We start from the raw sequence: 19283 nt of genomic DNA, 5'->3' as shown, positions 1-19283 counted from the left end.
GCCAAATGGCCTCTTCCTGCACTGCAGGGATTTAATTATTTGATTCTGTATCAGAGTCAATTTCAGTCACTATCTCTGGTTTATGGTGTGTCAGGGTGGGATCACTGGTACCAGAATTGTATGCAACACTCCAAACCTGGCCTAACCAATGTCTTCTACAGTCACAACATGACCTCCCAATCCTAGATCCAGTGCACTGACAAAAAAAACGCAAGCATACCAAACACCTTCTGCACTGTCCTGTCTACCTGCGATTCCACTTTCAAGGAAATATGAACTTACCATCGAGTCATACAGCGTGGAAACGGACCTTTGGTCCAACCAGTCCATGCCAACCATCATCCCAATCTAAACCAATCTCTCCTGCCTGCTCCTGGCCTATATCCCTCCAAACCTTTCCTATTCATGTACTTAAACAAATGTCTTTTAATTGTACCTGTATCCTCCACTTCCTCAGGAAGTTCATCCCACACATTAGTAGTTGAATGGCAAGGATGGGTTTGAGTTGAAATGGTTCATAAAATAAACAGTTTTTACTGAACACCCTGTAGCAAATATGGTAGCAACTTCAATCCTGGAGTCTCGCAAATCAGTATTTCCATGGAGTGGAGGGAAAATAAAGTGCTGGATTCACAGAGAAGGTGGTTTTCTGTGAGTGTGAAGCTAAAATTAAATCACGTGCTTTGGTTGAACTCAAACTGCATTGACTTGGAGGAGAGCAAAGGGAGTTTGTAAGTGTCCTCCCCTCCCCACATACCTCAGCTGCAGGGCTGCGCAGGGGCAGTGTGGGCCCACTGTCGCCCCCAAACGCATCCCCTCCCCCCTTGCCATTGTGGATGTCACAACATGTAAGTAGCCCTGTCAGTTTCATAGTGAAGCCCCCGCCCTCTGGGCAACATCTGGGAGCAAAGCAATGTCTCCCCGTTTCCAATGTTTATCGGGGGGGGGTGGAGGGGGGCTAGAGAGAGTGACAGGGGGACACTATTCACTTGTGGTAACTGGAGTGAATCCAGGAAGGGAGCATACTCTCCAAAGGTGCTCAGATGCTCTCTGTCTCAAAGGTATTTTCATTGTGTATTCCCTCAGTTTGGCACATATATAGTTTGCACCCTGGAAATGGATTGCTTCTTTCCTCATGTTCACAATTAAAAGGGTAGTTTCTCATGGAACTGAGCAGATTTTAAGGGATTGGCACACTGATATAAAATGTTGACGCATGTTGCTTCATATAGTGTGTATCTGATATTGTTGGCTGTTGTAAAAGCTTTGTGGCTATGATTTTTAACATTCTAATGCAGTAATGGATTTATGCCATGTATTATTGTCATCTTTTTTATATACTAGGCCAGCAGGAAGTCATTCAGCAACTTTAGCGGCTTTCTTTTCTCAAACAGCTTTGACATTTCATTATCACATCCTTGATTCAGCTCCATTTCCAGCACCTTTGTCGGCAGCTTTGTCCAGGTCATTGTCATCTAAATGACGTTTATCTCCATTCACACCTAAGGCTATCTGGCTGCATGAGGGCTTTCTGTGTCCTGCGTAATATATGATCAGCAGGCATCTAGTAATCTACAGGTATTGCCACCGATGTTATGTTCATTTAATAGTACTGACAGTGATCAATTAATTAGTGGGTTTTTTTGCAGGAAGACATGCAGAAAGAAATCTGGAAACAAATGATACATCAACTTCTGACAGAGCCACTTGATTCATTGGGACTTGAATGTCAGCAGCCATTTAATTCGAGAAGAAATGTTTGTTTTTGTCTGCTTGAGAGATTTTGGACAGTGCTGTGGCCAGAAGAATACTGAGACAGAGCTGAAAATGTGTTGCTGGAAAAGCGCAGCAGGTCAGGCAGCATCCAAGGAGCAGGAGAATCGACGTTTCGGGCACGAGCCCTTCTTCAGCAACACATTGTCAGCTCTGATCTCCCACATCTGCAGTCCTCACTTTCTCCTCGAAGAATACTGAGACACCCGAGTGAGGGAGGTTCAGTGCACTGACTGTGAAAAGTGCTTCAAACCATTTACTCAGTTTGGGGAATCAAAATCTCATCCCTCACGTTGGGGAGAGACTGTGTACCCACTCTGTTTTAAATTTCAAACCCAGAGTGAAACAAGGAAAGCTCCCTCCAAAGGGGAAACCGTGGAAATGTGGGGACTGTGGGAAATAATTCCCTTTCCCATCAGCGCTTGACACCCACAGACATGTTCACACTGGGGAGACGCCGTTCTCCTGCTCAGTGTGCGGGAAGAGTTTCAGTTGGCTGTGCAGTTCATACCAGGGAGGGGCCATTCACCTGTCATTGTGGGAAAAGATTCACTCAGTCGTCCCGGCTGCAGACACACCAGCGGGTCCACACGGGGGAGAGGCTGTTCACCTGCTCTGAGTGTGGGAAGGGATTTGTCGATTCTTACTCTCTGCGGACCCACCAGCGGGTCCACACTGGGTTCACCTGCCCCAAGTGTGGGAAGAGCTTCAGTCATGTGAGCAACGTGCGGAGGCACCAGCGGATCCACACTGGGGAGAGGCCATTCACATGCTCCGTGTGTGGGAAGGGGTTCACTCAGTCATCTACACTGCTGATCCATCAAAGGGTCCACACTGGGAAGAGGCCATCCATCTGCTCTCAGTGTGGAAAGGGCTTCACCCGGTCCTCCCACCTGCGAGTTCACGTGCCATCGCAGGGGGATTGAAGTAATGACGGCTGAGTGTCATTATCGACTTGACTTTCAACCCAATTCTGGGGACTCCCAGATTCAAATCCTGCTGTGCCAGGTTGCAGAATTGGAATTCGGTCAGAAATCTGGAGTTTAGAATCCCATGATGAAACCATTTTCGGGGGGAAAAACTCTCATCTGATTCACTCACGCCCTTTTTAGGGAAGGAAACTGCCCTTGTGGGAAAGGATTCACTCAGTCATCCCAGCTGCATCCTTTACCCGGTCTGTTCTACACGTGACTCCAGACCCACAGCTGTGTGGTTGATTCTTAACTGCCCTCCACCACCACCCCACCCCCGACATTCCCCTCCCCACCCCCCCCACCCCTCCCCCCCCCACACACACACACGGCAACTGAGTGGCAGTAATTTAGTTGGATTGAAGATGCTGAGTGAGGCAATACGTCCTTCAGCTTAAGGCTGGATCAAGGATCCAATTATAAAGGGACAGCTCAGCTGACCAACAGTAAAGGAAGTGGAGTTGGGAAGAGTGTGTGCACTTTGAGCTGCTTTTTTTCAAAAAAAAGGCTACTTTTCATACACTTTTTTGCTGGGCATATCTGAAGCTGTAACAAAGTTGGGTGGCAAAGTTGGGTTAAACAGAACTTAACCCCGGTCTCAGACTCTCATTGAAAGCTGTGAGGTCGATCAAGTTTTTGCTGAAAGCTGCTCATTTCTTTCAAACTCCTGCACTAAGTTTCCAATGTCATGTATCAGAATGAGCAGTGGATGAGTAGCTACTATTGTTAGAAATTGTAATTTTTTCCGGAGTGCAGGTACCGCATCGTTTCATTGACAGTGTAAGGTTTACTGGCAGCACCGGGGTGTGTGGGATGTACTCACAAGAAACAAAGTTAAAAATCACACAACACCAGGTTATAGTCCAACATGTTTATTTGGAAGCACTAACTTTCGGAATACTGCTCCATCATCAGGTGGTGTAGAGCAGGATCATAAGAGAATTTATAGCAAAAGGTTGCAGTTTCATGCAACAGAAATGATATATTGAACAAACCTAGATTGTTGTTAAGTCTTTTCTCTTTTAGAATGGGTTGCAGGTTTTGGTTCATTAATATGTAAATCCCAGAACTTCCTTGAAAACACAGTCTCGAGACAACTTAAGGTCTGTATATCAAACTTTAATCAGACATGTTCTATTTCCAAAGTAGAAATTTATAAAATCTCACATGGATTGACTGCCTGTAGATTGTGTGCTTTTTGAGCAAAATATAATATATCTGCAAATGTAATTCTGCAAATACAAAGTCACCCCAAAGCCTGATATGTAAGTGTGCGTGCATGAGAGGGTGAGAGTGTGTGCATGCTTGATAAAGTGTGTGTGTGTGATAGAGTATCAGCCTGTGAGAGGGTGTGAGTGTGGGGGGTATATGTGTGTGTCTGAGAGAGGGGTCTGTGTGAATGTGAGTGTATGTGCTTTGTGTGTGTGAGAGAGAGTGACAGTGAAGTGGGGTTACCTGTCATGTGACATGAACCCAAGGTCCTGGTTGAGGCCATCCTTATGGGTTCCAAACTTGGCTATCAGCCTCTGCTGGTCCACTAAAATTGGTTCAGCAGTTCCACAACACACACTGGACAGGGCAGAGTGGGACTTATCTTTCGATTTGCAGGAGGTGGGAGGTTCTGGGTGCTGGAAACTAGGGAAAACACATGCTGGAGGACCTTCGGCTCAGAGAGATGGAGCTGGAAGCCAGGCTGCAGACATGTTGGGGGAATCATAGAGCCCCGACATAGAGCCTGTGGAAACTGGCCCTTGGTGACACTTCAGTCCATTTGAGAGATTGAATTTGCTTCCACAGAGTTTCCACGGTGTAGGGGTCAGTGTGTCTTGGCAGCCTCAACGATCCAATGAAGGGCTCATCTACAGTGAGAATACCCAGTCCACATTTCGCCAAAGAGTTAAAGTTCTCTCCACAGTCAGAACCCTGGGGCACTCCCACGCAGGCTGTCTGTAATCGCGGGGCTTCCCGATGCATGTGAAGTTTGGAATAATTTACTGCAGACAAACATTTCCCCTCCTGGATTCAAATGCTGCTGATATTCAGGCCCTGAGTAAATTCTTTGTGCATGCCTGAACAGCAAATCTCTTTCTCTGCTAATACCTTGAGAGATCAGATCACTGCTGTTAGTGCAGGGCAGAAAATAAGATGAGAGAATTCTGGTTTGTACGGAACATCCTTCTCTATGTTCTACCCAAAATCTGTCTCCCAATTGCTCCACCTTTCGATAGATTCCAAACCGAATTCATCCTTCCGTCCTCCTGTTTTTGCCTAGCTCCCCTCTCTTGAAAGCGCTGACTCTCAGTTCAGTTTCTCAGCCACTTCTTCCATCCCCAGTATGTCGCCCATGTCTTTATTTAGTTTTTAAAAGAGAAAGGCGGTGGTTTGCTGATGCCAGGACATGAGGGTGACTGCGCTCAAACAGTGTTCCAGACTCTGTGTAGTGTCATTTACAAAAATCTGCACTGCACATGTACAGAGAAGTGGATCCTGGGAGTGGGGGGATGGTGGGAGTGGGTGGTATGCATTCACCACCTCCCCATTGAATCAAGACCCAATCATCCCCTCAGTGTCCCCTGTCCATTTACCCATCGCCACCAAGAGCCCCCCCCCCGTCCATTCTCTCTCACTATCCCTAGCTTCCCGTCTCTTCTCTCTCTCACACACACATCCCACCCTCTGCACCCTCTTGTTTCTTACCCCACTCTCTGCAACCCCCTCCATTCTATCTCCATACCCTCTGCCCCCATCCAGTCTCTCATCTACCCTCTCTCCCCCATTCATTCCCCTTCTTTCTCCCCACCCTCTGCCTTCCTGTATCCATTCCCTCTCCCCACACTCATTCTCTCTCTCCCCCCACTCTCTTCCCCCACCCTCTCCTGCCATTCATTTTTGCTCTTTCTCCCCCCACACTCTGCAACCCCCAATTCCTCTCGCTTCACATTCTGCACCCCCCCCCCCCCCTCCATTCTCTCTCTCTGCCAAACCCTCTACCCACCAACCTGTGCACCTCCAGGCTTTCTCTATCCCCGATGGTCTGTCCCCGTGTCCATTTTCTTTTTGTCTTTCCCTCCAAGCCTCTTCCTCCTGTCCAATCTCTGACCCCACACCCCCAACCCCATCCTTTCTCCTGCCTCGAGACCTCTAAGCATAGAGAGAGAATGGATGGTAATGACTCTACCTGGGAGACAGGAGGGGTTGATTCGAGAAATAGCTGATCTTTGACATTGAGAATAGCTAAAACGATGTACTCAGAAAATCGGTAAAGTCTGAAAGCATATTCAATTGTTGAAAAAAAAAGCTGCAGCCATCTTTCTGAAATTTCCATAAAAATCTGTGTCGTTCGGCCACAGTTGAGGACAGGCTGGAAGGGTGCAAGGGCCGAATCCTAGTCTTATGAAATTGGTTTAAATTGTGTAGAAATAGAGCCATAGAGTTGCACAGCACGGAAACAAACCTTTCGGTCCACGCTGACCATATATCCTAAATTAATCTAGTGATCCATTTGCCACCATTTGGACCATATACCCCTCAACTCTTCCTATTCATATACCCATCCAAATGCCTTTTAAATGTTGGAATTGTACCAGCCTTGACCACTGCCTCTGGTAGCTCATTCCATACCTATACCACGCTCTTCGGTCCCTTTTGAACCTTTCCCCTCTCACCTTATACCTCTGCCCCTCTCGTTTTGGACTTCCTCTACTCTGGGGAAAAGACATACAAATGTTGAGCAGCCAGACAAAATGAAAAAGGAATAAAGTGTTGAGCTCCAGGGAAACAAAACAAATTGTGGCTCTAGCGTTTCTTTTTTCTGACTGGCATTTGGACACTGAAAATTTAGCAGTTACACCGGCAATTCCATTTGGCATACTGCGCATGCTTCTCGGTGTCAGCAAGCACTGCGCATGCTTCTCAGTGTCAGCAGAATACTGCGCATGCTCTTTTCTGCCAGCGGAACGACGCACGACATTGTTTTGATTGGCCAATGGAATGTGCTGGAGGACCGGAAGGAGCCTGCCCCATTGTCTGAATGCGGAAATTGGATCATGAGTTTGTGTTGGTGTCGTTGCTGCTCCTCTCTCTCTGAATGAAGATTGAGCCTTACCCCAACTGCAACTTCTTTCCTCTATCCAACATCTGTGAGTACAACACATTTTTCTCACCCCCTTTTCCATTCTCGTGTTCAACTCGACTTTCAGCAAAGTTGGTTCATGTCTGTGTCTTAATTAGCAAACACGTGGCAAATGCAGTAACACTGTGTGCAGTTGTAGCCTTTCCTGTGAAATAAAAGCAGAAATGAGATTCATTGTTTAAATGATGATATATTGGGATGTGGAGCAAGTGAGGACTGCAGATGCTGGGCTCAGAGTTGAAAAGTGTGGTCCTGGCAAAGCACAGCAGGTCAGGCACCATCCGAGGTGCAGGAGAGTCAACATTTTGGGCACAAGCACTTCATCAGGCATGATGTGTAGATGTACAAAGGTGCCTCAGCTGCCTTCTACTCGGGCTTTCTACTCCAGTCAATGCCAGTTGTCACAGAGGTGCAGCAAGCAATGACCAAGGCAAATGGTATGTTAGCAAGAGAAATTGAGTTCAGAAATGTCTCCCTGCAGTTAGGGGTCATTGAATATATTCAAAGCTGAGTTCATCTGACTTTTAAATGTCAAATATAGTTATGGGGGAAGGCAAGAATTTTTTTATTAAATATTTTATTGGAAACTTTTTCAAATCCTTTACAAAACATCTAGACACAGAAAAGAACTAAACCAAAGTCCAGAAAGATAGAGGCAATACAACAATGTCATATCACAATGCTATTAATAATGAACTACCTGCTACCCTACCAGAACAACCATATCTGCTGAGCTTAAGCTAAACTATAATCAAATTAAATAAAAATTAAATTAAACTGAATGCACATTAACTTAAATTAGATTATATCACATTACTTTATTCTATTTCACTCACCACACCTCCACTGAGGCTCCCAATCCTGGGAGCACCAGTCATTCTCTCAATATTCTTTTCCCCCAATCTCCCCCTCCCAGGACCCTACAGGTGCCCAGACTGATTCCCATGGCTGTACCACACCCCTAATTAATATTGCTGATAAGTCTGCATCAATATAATTGAGAAAGGGCACCATGTCTTGTAAAATTGTTCTGTTTTGTGGTGCACCATACTTGTGAGGTAGTCTTGGGGGAGATGCTCCATCACCAGCATATGCCACCCCATAAGACCTGGGGGCTTTTCCAATGGCCAATTCATTATAATGTGCTTCCTCGCACAGTGGGTAAGAATGTTACACAGTCTCTTCCCGTGTTCCCCCAGAGAGAGCAAATTTGGCAACCCCAAAAGAACTTCAATCCTCAGGATGTTCTTACCATGCACTCCAGTATCTCTGGACCTTACAACAGTGTGGGAGAGTGCCTATACTAATTTTACATTTGGGACACCCTGGTGACGCTCCTCTCTTAAACTTAGCTAGCCTCTCTGGCGCCAAATGAGCCCTGTGTAAAATCTTCAATTGCATGACCTCTGCTTTGTTACATATTGAAATTTTCCTTACATTTTCCCATATATCTTCCCATACTTCCAATGAAATATCCTCTCCTAGCTCCCGATTCCATGTCCTAAGGTCGATTCCAGAGTCCATCCACATCCCTAAAGCACGTCCCTTCTGTAAATGATGCAAAATACTAACTGAAAGAGCACCCGTACACCGGAGCACTCTTTTCTCCACATGTGGCCTGTAAAGCTGAGCCAGGAGCGTGGTCTTCCTCTGTATATAATCCCTTACCTGAAAGTACTGGAAAACGTTCCTATTAGACAATCCATACTTCTGACTTAGCTGGCTAAATAACATCAAGATCTCCGCCTCAAATAAGTTTCCCAGACAGGAGATTCCCTTATTCTCCCATGACTTCCAGCCCCAGATTGAAATCCTTGGGCTCCAGCCAATGGGGTAAATGGTGAGGTCTTCAGCCAATTGCCCTTGTCTTGCCTCATTATCTTCCAGGCTTTCACCGTATTTAAAATGATTGGACTCTTACACTGCTCGGTCACGGATTTCATCTTATCCATGAATAATAGATTAACTAGGGGACTTCAAAGCTTCAATGTCAAGCCAAATTGACCCTGAATCCCCCCGTGCCCAGTCACCCACATATGCTAACAAAGCACTTATTTGATATCTCCAAGTCTATAAGGTCCACTACCACCACCAACAGCCAACCCCCACCCCCCCCCCCCTACCGTTTTATCCTCTCCAGTAATTGTACACAGTTAGCTTTATACAGCTGGTGGAAGGCAGTGGTAATAAAAATTCCCAAATACAAAAACCCTTTTGACAACCGTCTAAACAGGAACTGCATTCCATCCTTCAGATCAGGCACCTCCATTAATACCTCCCACTGGCATGGCTTCCGATTTTGTAAAGTTGATCCTGCAGCCCGAAAAACTCCAAATACATTAATTGTTTGAATCAATCGAGGAACGGACTCCTCCGGATTGGCCAAGGAGAAGTGGATGTCATCAGCTTATAGGGTGATCTTATTCCCGCCCATTCCCACCCCTGGCCCCACTATTTCAGGATCCCTCCTGATAGCCTCAGCTCATGGCTCAATTGCCAAGGCAAATAGCAACGGTGAAAGAGGACACCCCTGTCGACTACCTCTCCCAATATTAAAGTTATCTGATTTAGTGCTGTTTGTGTTGATGGTTGCCTTAGGATCATTATGCAACTCCACCACCCATCTACCAAAGGATCCCCCCAAACCAAAACGCTGTAGGATCCCAAATACGTACGGCCATTCTATCTGGTCAAACGCCTTTTCTGCGTCTAGGGAGACACCGAACCCGGGATCAATCTTTGCTGGCATACCTGCACTATGGTCAGTACCCTCCTGATATTGTTGGAGGAGCTACAGCCCTTGACAAAACCCATCTGATCATCTTTCATAATTTAGCGCAACACATTTTCCAACCTCAGGGCCAGCATCTTGGATACAATTTAAAAATTTACATTCAACAGTGAAATGGGTCTGTGTGAATCACATTCTTCGGGTTCTTTCCCCTTCTTTAAAATGAGGGAGATATTAGCCTCCCTAAGAGAGTGCAGAAGACAATCCTGTGTATATGAATAGCAATACATCCCCAGAGGCGGCTCCACGAACACATTTATGAATTCCTTATAGAATTCACTTGGGAATCCATCTGACCCCAGTGCTTTGCCAACCGTGGGATGCTTTATTGCTTCCTGCACCTCCTGTATCGTCATAGGCCCACTCAACAGGGAAACCTGTTTTGCCTTTAAACTGGGGAGGTGCAGGCTCTCAAAAAAGGACTGCATCCTCGCTGCACCGTGTTCGTCTCCCTCTGACCGATATAACTGTGCAAAGTATTCCATAAATCTACCATTGATCTTCTTCAACTCACTGGTAACTGTGCCAGCCTTCTCTCTAACAGACATAAAAGATTGGGAAGCATTTTTCTTTCTAGCCAGATATCGACTTGGCTTATCTTCAAATTCAAACAATCTTTGTTCAGCAAAGGAGACCCTTTTTTTGCCTCCTGTGTGTGCAATGAGTCGAGAGCAGTCCGGAGAGCTGCAATTTGTCCAGGGAATGCCTATTATAATATGCTTTCTCAGCTATCTGCAGCCGGGTCTCCAGCATCCGTTGTTGCTCCTCCCTCTGCCTCCTTCCATTTGTTGAATACGAAATAATCAGGCCTCATAAATATGCCTTAGTGGCCTCCCACAGTATTGCTGGATTACTGGCCGTACCTGGGTTGATATCCCAGAAGGCCTTGAACTCTCTTCTGCTGTACTCAACGGATTTGCTACCCCTTAACAGGAATGGGTCCATGTACCAGTGCTATGCATCCATTCCACCACCCTTGATTTTACCATCTAAATACACTGGCACGTGGTCCGAGACAACTATATTCCCAATTTTACAAGCCAATGTTCTGTTCAAGCAATCCAATGGCATTAAAAAATGTCAGTTCCCGTGTGGCACTTGGGTGGGTTGGAATAGAAAGTAAAGTCTCTTCCATTAGGGTGGAGATGTCTCCACACATCCACTAATCCCAACTCCTCGCACATGTCCACCAACTGCTTAGGTTGTGCAGGTGTACCTGCCTGGCCCCTTGGCACCCTGTCTACCTCGGGATGTATTAGGCGATTAAAATCTTCTCCAATGACCATGCGGCTCACCCCTAGACTTATTAATTTAGCAACTGCATCAATTAGAAATTTAAGAGGGTGCACCGGGGGACGATATACATTCAGGACGCCATACTCTTCTCCATGTGTTAGAGCTGTAAGAATGATGGACCATCCATGTTCATCCTTAATTTGCTCAATCTTTGGACAGGGAGGTTCATTCTTACCAGTATAGCCACTCCTCTACACTTGGAGCTAAAGGAGGAGAAGAATACCCATACCCCCAACGCTGCTGCAGTTTCAGATATTCCTTATCATTTCAATGTGTCTCTTGCAGCAGGGCGATGTCCACCCTTTCCTTTCTAAGGCTTAACAGCATCTTTTTAATGGGGGAATGGCTCCCTTTTACATTTCAGGTGCACCACCTGAATGAATCAGTAGCCATGGTCATCCAGGGCAGCCTGTGGTTATCCAAGAGGAGGAAGCTTATCTGAGGTGTGGTGAGCGACAAAGACATTAACTCTATAAAGTCTAAAAACTACTCCTATTAAAAACTACTATAAATAAAAATCTAACCACCACATATAACTTAAGCAAACACTCAAATAACCCCAATTATGTAGAGATCTCCCCCCTCAACTCCCCCTTCCTACTCCCCCACCCTTGCCACCATCCCGGCTCCTTCCCACTGAGGCTTTGCCCCAAGCGCCAGGCAATTCACAGATTGAAAAAAGCATGTTATTTACATTCTGATAGTTAACAATGGATGCCCATCTCCCCTTACGCCTTTTCCATACATCTTAACCATAGATATAGCCACCCCCAATCCAAAAACAAAAGGACAGCAGTGAAAAAATGGTCCCAGACAAGACCTAACTGACCGTTTTATTAAATAATTCCAGTTTTACATTAAGGCAGGGCATATAAAGCCGATAACCACAACAAAAAGAGGAGAGAGGAGAAAAAAAGGGGCAAAAAGTAGCATTGTCTGTAATGATGTCCCGCCTTCACCCCGACCTGAGTCCTTTAATTCAGAGAATTCACAAAGCCCTTCGCCTTTTCTGTTGAATGAAAATTATATACTGTCCCTCCATGAGAGAAATGCAACACGGCCAGGTACCTCAAGGAATATTGAATGTTCAGATCCCTTAATTTTCTGTTAACTTCATCAAATGCTCTTCTGTTCTTAATCCAGGCTCCTGAGAAGTCCTGAAAAGACATTATTCTTGAGCCTTTGTGCATTAAGGCCTCTGGATCTCTTACCAGTCTTCTTGCTGTTTCAATCACTAGCTGTTTTACTTTATAATGCAGGAGTTGCACTAGGACCGTGCGGGGGCGCGGGTCCGGCCCTGACCACATTTCCATCCAGTGGGCCCGCCCCACACTCAACAGACCCGACTCCGACTCCAGCCCCAGGAATCCAATGAGGTCGTCACCTTCCTTGCATTCCGGAAGACCCACGAGCTGTAAGATTTTTCTTCTACTTTTGTTTTCCAGGTCGCCCACTTGCTCCTGAAGGACCCGAACCTGGTCTTCTAGCGTTCACATCCTTCCTCCTGAGACCTCCGCCACGGTCTCCGATGCCACGGTCCTCTCCTCCGCTGCCTATTTTCTTCAGTCCAACATTTCAATTTCCTGCTCATGCTTTTCCAGCATGGCAGGTAGTGGTTCCACTGCTGCTTCAATCTTTTCTCAGAGTTTGGCAAACTCCGAGAGTAACTACTGCTGCCCCATTAAACCAAAGGGTCTGCCCTGGGAGTTTGAGCAATGGCTCCAGGCACCCCCAATGCAGTAGGGGAGTGCCCTGCCTGCTGCATCCCTGTCGGCCCCTTTCCTTCATTTGCTTTCATTCTGATCCTAACGCTGTCAAACCACAATTATAGCAGCTCCAGATGTTCAGAAATTTCTATTAGCAATTTTTTTTCTCTTACAAATGGTTAATGAGGTGGGGGGGAGGGGGTAAAGGTCCACCTTGTCGGGGGTATGGCACAGAGCCCCGCACAGCAGACCACTCAAACCACTGCAATCTTGGATTTCCAAGAAAATGGTTTTAAGACCAGTACAGAACAGCTACAGGGTCATACAGCACAGAATGGACCCTTCGGTCCAACTAGTCTATGCTGACTATGTTCTCAAACCCAACTAGTCCCATTTGCCAGTGATTGGCCCATATCCCTCTGAACTTTTCCTATTCATGTGCTTATCCAAATGTCTATGAAACATTGTAATTGTACCTGCATCCACCACTTCCTCTGGATACCCATCCACACAAACCACTCTCTGTGTGAAGAAAATGGAGCTCTTCATGTCTTTTTTAAAATCTTTCTCCTCTCCCCTTCAAAATTTGCTCCCTAATCTTGAAAGCCCCACCCTAGTAAAAGGACACCTGCCGTTCACCTCATCTGTACCCCTCATGATTTTATAATCCTCTCTAACATCACCTCTCAATCTCCTCTGCTCCACTGAAAGAAATCCCAGTCTATCCACCTGGCTGTAGGTATATTCATATCCAGTTATGATCTGTTCAATGCTGGTGCAGGCTCAAAAGACCAAATGGCCAACTCCTGCTCCCAATTCTCTCACTCTGTGTGCAGGACAGCATTGGGAGATTGGGAAAGGGGAGAGGTAGATATCTTGTATGTTTTTATTTTTAAAATGCACTTGATTCCCACAAATAAATGCAACAGGTACAAGTACAGCACATGCAGTATTCCTCATTGCAGCTTCAAGGTTTTGTGTCCTCTTCTTCCGCATTGGCTCCAGCACATTCGGCTTCCTTCCCCCCCCCCCCCCCCCCCCAAGCCGTTGATGCTTCCATTGTTTATAAAAGCAAGAGAGGCATGGATAGGGTAAATAAACAAGGTCACTTCTCTGGAAATCCAGAACTAATGAATAATAGGTTTGGGGGGGTGGGGGAGATTTAAAAGGGACCTAAGGGGAAATTCATGCAGAAGATGGTGCATGTAAGGAAAGAGCTGCCAGAGGAAGTAGTGGATGCTGGCATAATCCTAACATATTTAAAGGCATCTGGATGTGTATATGAATAGGAAGGGTTTCGAAGGATATGGGCCAAACGCTGGCAAATGAGACTAGATTCGGTGAGGATATCTGGTCAGCATAGACCAGTTGGACCAAAGGGCCTTTGTCTGTGCTGTATATCTAGATGACTCTGGTTTGCCACTTCAGTCTGTTCAGTTTCTCTCTAGTATCATTGCCTTGATGTCTCATTCCAAAACTCCCCCACCCCCGTGGGGGCACGTTAACCATTTTGCGTTTGGTTGTTTGTCAAGAAGCTGAATTGCAGGTTCATCCTGAATGTACACACTTTATTTTTGCTTCCCAAAATCACTCTCAACAGTATCCCAATGTCGTGGAAGATATTAATTTTCAGGTGGAGGTATCCAAAATTCAGAGAGATGTCAGTCATGACTGTTTTGCTCTTCTGTCCCTGTCAGATCCTGAATCAGCACTTTCAGGAGAATTAGAATGGAGTGAGAACAGAGAGAGAGAGAGAGAGAGAGGGATGGTGCTTTCAGTTTTGTGGAATAACAAAAGAAAAGAATGTTCTGTAGAAAGTAGAATTGCTTGTTCTGAATTTCTACCCTGGACTGACAGTGCTGACTTTTGTAACCTCGTTTTACAGAGTATTTGAAGATCTGAAGATGAAGTTTCAAAATCAAGACATGAAGGGCTTATACCTGAACCATTGATACTCCTGCTCTTCGGATGCTGCCTGACCCATAGTTTTTGACTCTGATTCTCCAGCATTTGTGAGCCACTCAATCCATCGGGACTGCAACAATTTTCAACTATGATCCAATTGGTTCCTGTTTCAGTACGTTTTCAGCATCAGTGGGACTGGAAGAGAGACCCTACTGTTGCAGCAACGCACTGAGTGTGGAGCCTGAATCAGTTATCTGGCCTGGAAAGAGGAATTCAAGGCAGGGAGGGGACATACACGTGTTTGTGTGCAACTGTAGCTTCGGCGATGGAGAAACCATGGAAGTGTCGCGACTGCGGGAAAGGCTTCCGTGTCCCGTCTGCCCTGGAGACACATCGGCGCAGTCACACCAGGGAGAAACCATTCTCCTGTCCTGAATGCGGGAAGGCCTTCAGTGATTCCTCTGCCCTGCTGAGGCACCGACGGGTGCACACAGGGGAGAGGCCCTTCAGCTGCCCTGAGTGCAGGAAGAGCTTCAGCGATTCCTCCGCCCGACTGAGGCACTTGCGGGTTCACACAGGGGAGAGGCCCTTCAGCTGCCTCAAGTGTGAGAAGGCCTTCAATGATTCCTCTGCCCTGATGAGGCACCAGCGGGTGCACACAGGGGAGAGGCCCTTCCGCTGCCCCGATTGTGGGAAAGTGTTCACTCGCTCCTCCCACCTCGTGATTCACCGACGGGTCCATACCGGTGAGAAGCCCTTCCCCTGCCCCAAATGTGGAAAGGCCTTCAGCGATTCCTCTGACCTGCTGGCCCACCGGCGGGTCCACACCGGTGAGAGGCCATTCACCTGCTCTGTCTGCGGGAAGTGCTTTACACGCTCTTCCGACCTGCTGAAGCACCGGCGGGTCCACACTGGGGAAAGGCCCTTCAGCTGCTCTGAGTGCGGGAAGGGCTTTACCCAGGCCTCCCACCTGCTGACACACCGGTGGGTCCACACTGGGGAGAGGCCATTCACCTGCCTCGAGTGCGGGAAGGGCTTTGCTGTCTCCTCCACTCTACTGACGCACCAGCGGGTCCACACTGGGGAGAGGCCGTTTGCCTGCCCTGTATGTGGGCAGAAGTTCACAATGTCCTGCAGCTTGAACAAGCACCAGCGGAGGCACCAATGCTCCCAACAATCCGATTCTGCCGGTACCACTGCTGAGGGTCATCCCCAGGACTGAACCTCCTGCCCTTTCTGATAGTGGGTGCAGTGGGAGAGCTGACAGGCTTTTTTTGTTTTCTACTGGGGGGTGCGGGGTTGGGAGTGGTGGTGGCTCATTGGTTAGCACTGCTGCCTCATAACACCAGGGACGCAGATTTCATCCTCAGGGTGACTGTCTGTGTGGAGTTTGCACGTATTCCTCCCCTGCCCCACCCGCCCCGGCCACCAGTGTCTGTGTGCGTTTCCTCCGCGTGCTGCAGTGTCTTCCCAAAGTCCAAACATGCGCATATTTGGGCGAATTGGCCAAGCTAAATAGTCCCATAGTGTTCAGGAGTGTGTAGGTGTGGTGCATTAGTAAGGGGTAAGTGCAGAGTGATAGGATAGGAGAATGTGTCTGGGTGAGTTACTCTTCAAAGGGTCGCTCTGCGCTTGTTGGGCAGAAGGGCCCGTTTCCACACTGCAGGGATTCTATGATTCTGTGAACATTGCTTCCAGTGGGCGCTGCTGCTCATTGAGCCCAGGACCCGCACAATCCTAAGACCACAAGACCATTGGAGCAGAAGTTAGGCTATTTTGACCCATCGAATCTGCTCCACCATTTGTTAGAGACAAAATAAAAAACTGCAGATGCTGGAATCTAAAATAGACAAACAGGAGGCTGGGCACAACAGGAGTCAGCATTTCAGATATTATCCCTCAGGACTGAAGAAGGGTTCTACCCGAAACGTTGACATCTCCATCAGAAATGATTTATCAGGATGTTGTTCGAACAAGAGGGCATAGGTTTAGAGTGAGAGGGGAAAGATTTAAAAGGGACCTAAAGGGAAAACTTTTCATGCAGAGTGTGGTGCGTGTATGGAATAAGCTGCCAGAGGAAGTGGAGGAGGCTGGTTAGAATTACAGAATTTAAAAGACATTTGGTTGGGGACATGAATAGAAAGGGTTAGAGGGTTTTGGGCCAAGTGCTGGCAAATGGGACCAGATTAATTTAGACTATCTGATCAGCATGGACGGGTTGGACTGAAGGATCTGTTTCTGTGCTGTACCTCTCTGACTACCGGTCCTGATGTAAGTTTAGAATTGAGTAACTTTGAATAATTCAATCTTGTTAAATTCACCTCCGGGAAGATTTCAAATGAACCCCTCCAAGCGATATGATTTAACTACTCCGAGTTGGATAAAATATCCCATCAATTTCAACATGAATGCACAGTTGAAGAAGTCAGAAGTCACACAACCCCAGGTTACAGTCCAACAGGTTTATTTGAAATCCCAAGCTTTGGGAGCATTGCTCCTTCATCAGTGCTGCTCCTTCATCACTTCACCTGATGAAGGAACAGTGCTTCGAAAGCTCATGAGTTCAAATCAATCTATTGGGATTGTCACCTGGTGTTGTGTGACTCCTGACCGGTCCACCCCCAGCACCTCCACTTCAGAGTTGACGAATGAGATCAGATTTTATTCAGCATGATTTAGTGAGATATTCATCTGGATGTCCTTATGACTGAAACATCAATCCTCCTGCTCCTCGGGTGCTGCCTAACCTGCTGTGCTTTTCCAGCATCACACTCTCAACTCTGATCTCCAGCATTTTCAGTCCTCACTTTTTCCTGGTTCATGTGGAAACTCAACACTGTCAGAGTGACAGGAACACCAGTCATCGAGTACTATAGCACAGAGACAGGCCTTTCAGCCCAAACCGGTCCATGCTGACCAAAATGTTTGTCAACACTAACCTCATTTTCTTGCACTTGGCCCATATCCTTCTAAAGCTTTCCTATCCATGTATTTGTTGAAACACATTTTTAATGTTGTTCATGTATCTGCTTCAACCACTTCCACTGGCAGCTGTTTCCCCAGGCAAACTATACTCTGTAAATATTTTGCCCCACATCTTTTCTTCCATTTTTCTCCTCTCACCATAAAAACACGTCCTTGCTCTTGAAATCCTCCCCCGAGGGAAGAGACAGCTACCATTAAGCCAACTCTACCCCTCATGGTTTGAAAATATTGCCTCTCAACCTCCTCTGCTCCAGTGGAAAAACATCCCAGCCTAAATTCTGATTAGATAATAATGGCAGTGATGATTTTGGCTGTGTGTGTCAAGGATCTCTCATTTCTAAGGCAATGCTGTGCCTCATAAGTTCACCTGATCTTTAAATAAATGGGGTGCCATTCGTTTTAAATGCCCATTTTTTGCTGTGCAAAGTTGGTCCTGGTCAGGAAATAGGCATTGGTGTCTTATATTCCCGTAGACTTCTTGTGACCGAGTTCATAAGCTCTGTTTTGAGATGTATGAGTAAGTCTTCAGAACAAAAAATTAATGCAGCCTTTATTCATATCTCATTATTAAAAACACTTTCTCCATTTACAGATGTGATTGAGAAGCTTCTCCCAATGAATCCTTGACTGATAACAGCATTTGTCAGGCTTTTGAAAGTCACTGCAGCTCTGTCACAGCACAGGGGAGGGCTCTTTCAGACAGAACGCATCATGCAGAAAATTCTCCCACATTAGTCGAGCAAAGTTGACATCTTTTTAAGACATTGTGAAACTAAAAAAGGGTTCAGAAAAAGTTTGGAAGGATGTTGCCAGGGCTGCAAGGTTTGAGCTACAGGGAGAGGCTGAATACGCTGGTACTATTTTCCCTGAGCCTTCAGAGTCAGCCAGAAACATCTGTTGAATCAGGAAACATCTCTTCCTACAGCAGCTTCAGACAGACTGCCTGCTAAAACCCAAACCAGGGGAAAAAAATGGGACAACTGCCCTTTCATTGTAGAAGTGTTTTAGAAAATAAAATGTCAAACCCTTTTCCCTGATTGTTGCCTTAGCCAGTATCTGTTAACCATTAGTGAAATCCTTAATCCTAGACGAATGAGAAGCTCTGCCTTTTACAACCCCTCCTGAAAATAAACCAACAACGTAATCTTCTTAAAGGAGCAGCATCATCACAACAGAAAGCACCTGAACTGAAACATTTGTATCAAAGGGCTGTACAGTTAGCAGGACAAGACAATAGGTGTTCAATTTCACCAATCAATTTAAATCAGCCCCATTGGCTACCAAAAACTTATTAAATTTAAATCCTAAAGTTTTGACAACAGGACCAATCCTATCATAAAGAATTGGTGCTCTCAGTCAGCTGTGTATTAGAGAAAGCATCATTTAGAAAAATAGAGAAGGGGATTCCTGACAGAGGAATCAGAGGAGGCATTCCCGACAGAAGATGGCACAGAATATTCCGGAAGACACATAACCTGGTTGTAATCTGAGAGATTAAATTCTAGTTTGTGTTATCTGAGTGGGACATGTATTGATTGGAACAGCATACCAGAAGAATCTTGATTTATTCCAGAATACTCAGTAGTTAAGAAGAATTTATTCAGTTTGTTAATAGTTTCGATTATTTGTTCATCGTGAGAGTTGGTTAAATAAATTGCTGATTGTTGATTTTAAAGTGTCAGGGATTTACTTTTAACACTACAGCAGGTTACACCACTTATCAC

General features: G+C 46.1%; 1 protein-coding gene across 4 annotated transcripts; it reads left to right on the top strand.

Moving 5' to 3' along the window:
* Positions 1–6777: 6777 nt before the first annotated feature.
* On the top strand, positions 6778–19227 carry LOC140460290 (uncharacterized). Of its 4 annotated transcripts, XM_072554734.1 has the most exons (4): positions 6791–6883; positions 11328–11406; positions 12223–12377; positions 14555–19227. In XM_072554734.1, the coding sequence occupies exon 4, from the start codon at positions 14900–14902 to the stop codon at positions 15794–15796; it is 897 nt and encodes a 298-aa protein (XP_072410835.1). In that variant the 5' UTR covers positions 6791–6883; positions 11328–11406; positions 12223–12377; positions 14555–14899; the 3' UTR covers positions 15797–19227. The 4 variants fall into 4 exon arrangements, 3 of the variants coding, with proteins under 3 accessions (XP_072410834.1, XP_072410836.1, XP_072410835.1); XR_011953962.1 differs by lacking the exon at positions 11328–11406 and having other exon boundaries at positions 6778–6883; positions 18152–19227; XM_072554733.1 differs by lacking the exon at positions 11328–11406 and having other exon boundaries at positions 6778–6883.
* The last annotated feature ends 56 nt before the right edge of the window (positions 19228–19283 follow it).

Source organism: Chiloscyllium punctatum, chromosome 36 (assembly GCF_047496795.1).
Source record: "Chiloscyllium punctatum isolate Juve2018m chromosome 36, sChiPun1.3, whole genome shotgun sequence".
NCBI classification, from domain to species: Eukaryota; Metazoa; Chordata; class Chondrichthyes; order Orectolobiformes; family Hemiscylliidae; genus Chiloscyllium; species Chiloscyllium punctatum.
The sequence above is the reverse complement of the archived record's forward strand: the minus strand, read 5'-3'. Positions and strand labels throughout refer to the sequence as shown.

Bases quoted from the DNA above. Each gene is read 5' to 3' on its own strand.
- LOC140460290 (XM_072554733.1), top strand. From the start codon at position 14,900: ATGGAGAAACCATGGAAGTGTCGCGACTGCGGGAAAGGCTTCCGTGTC.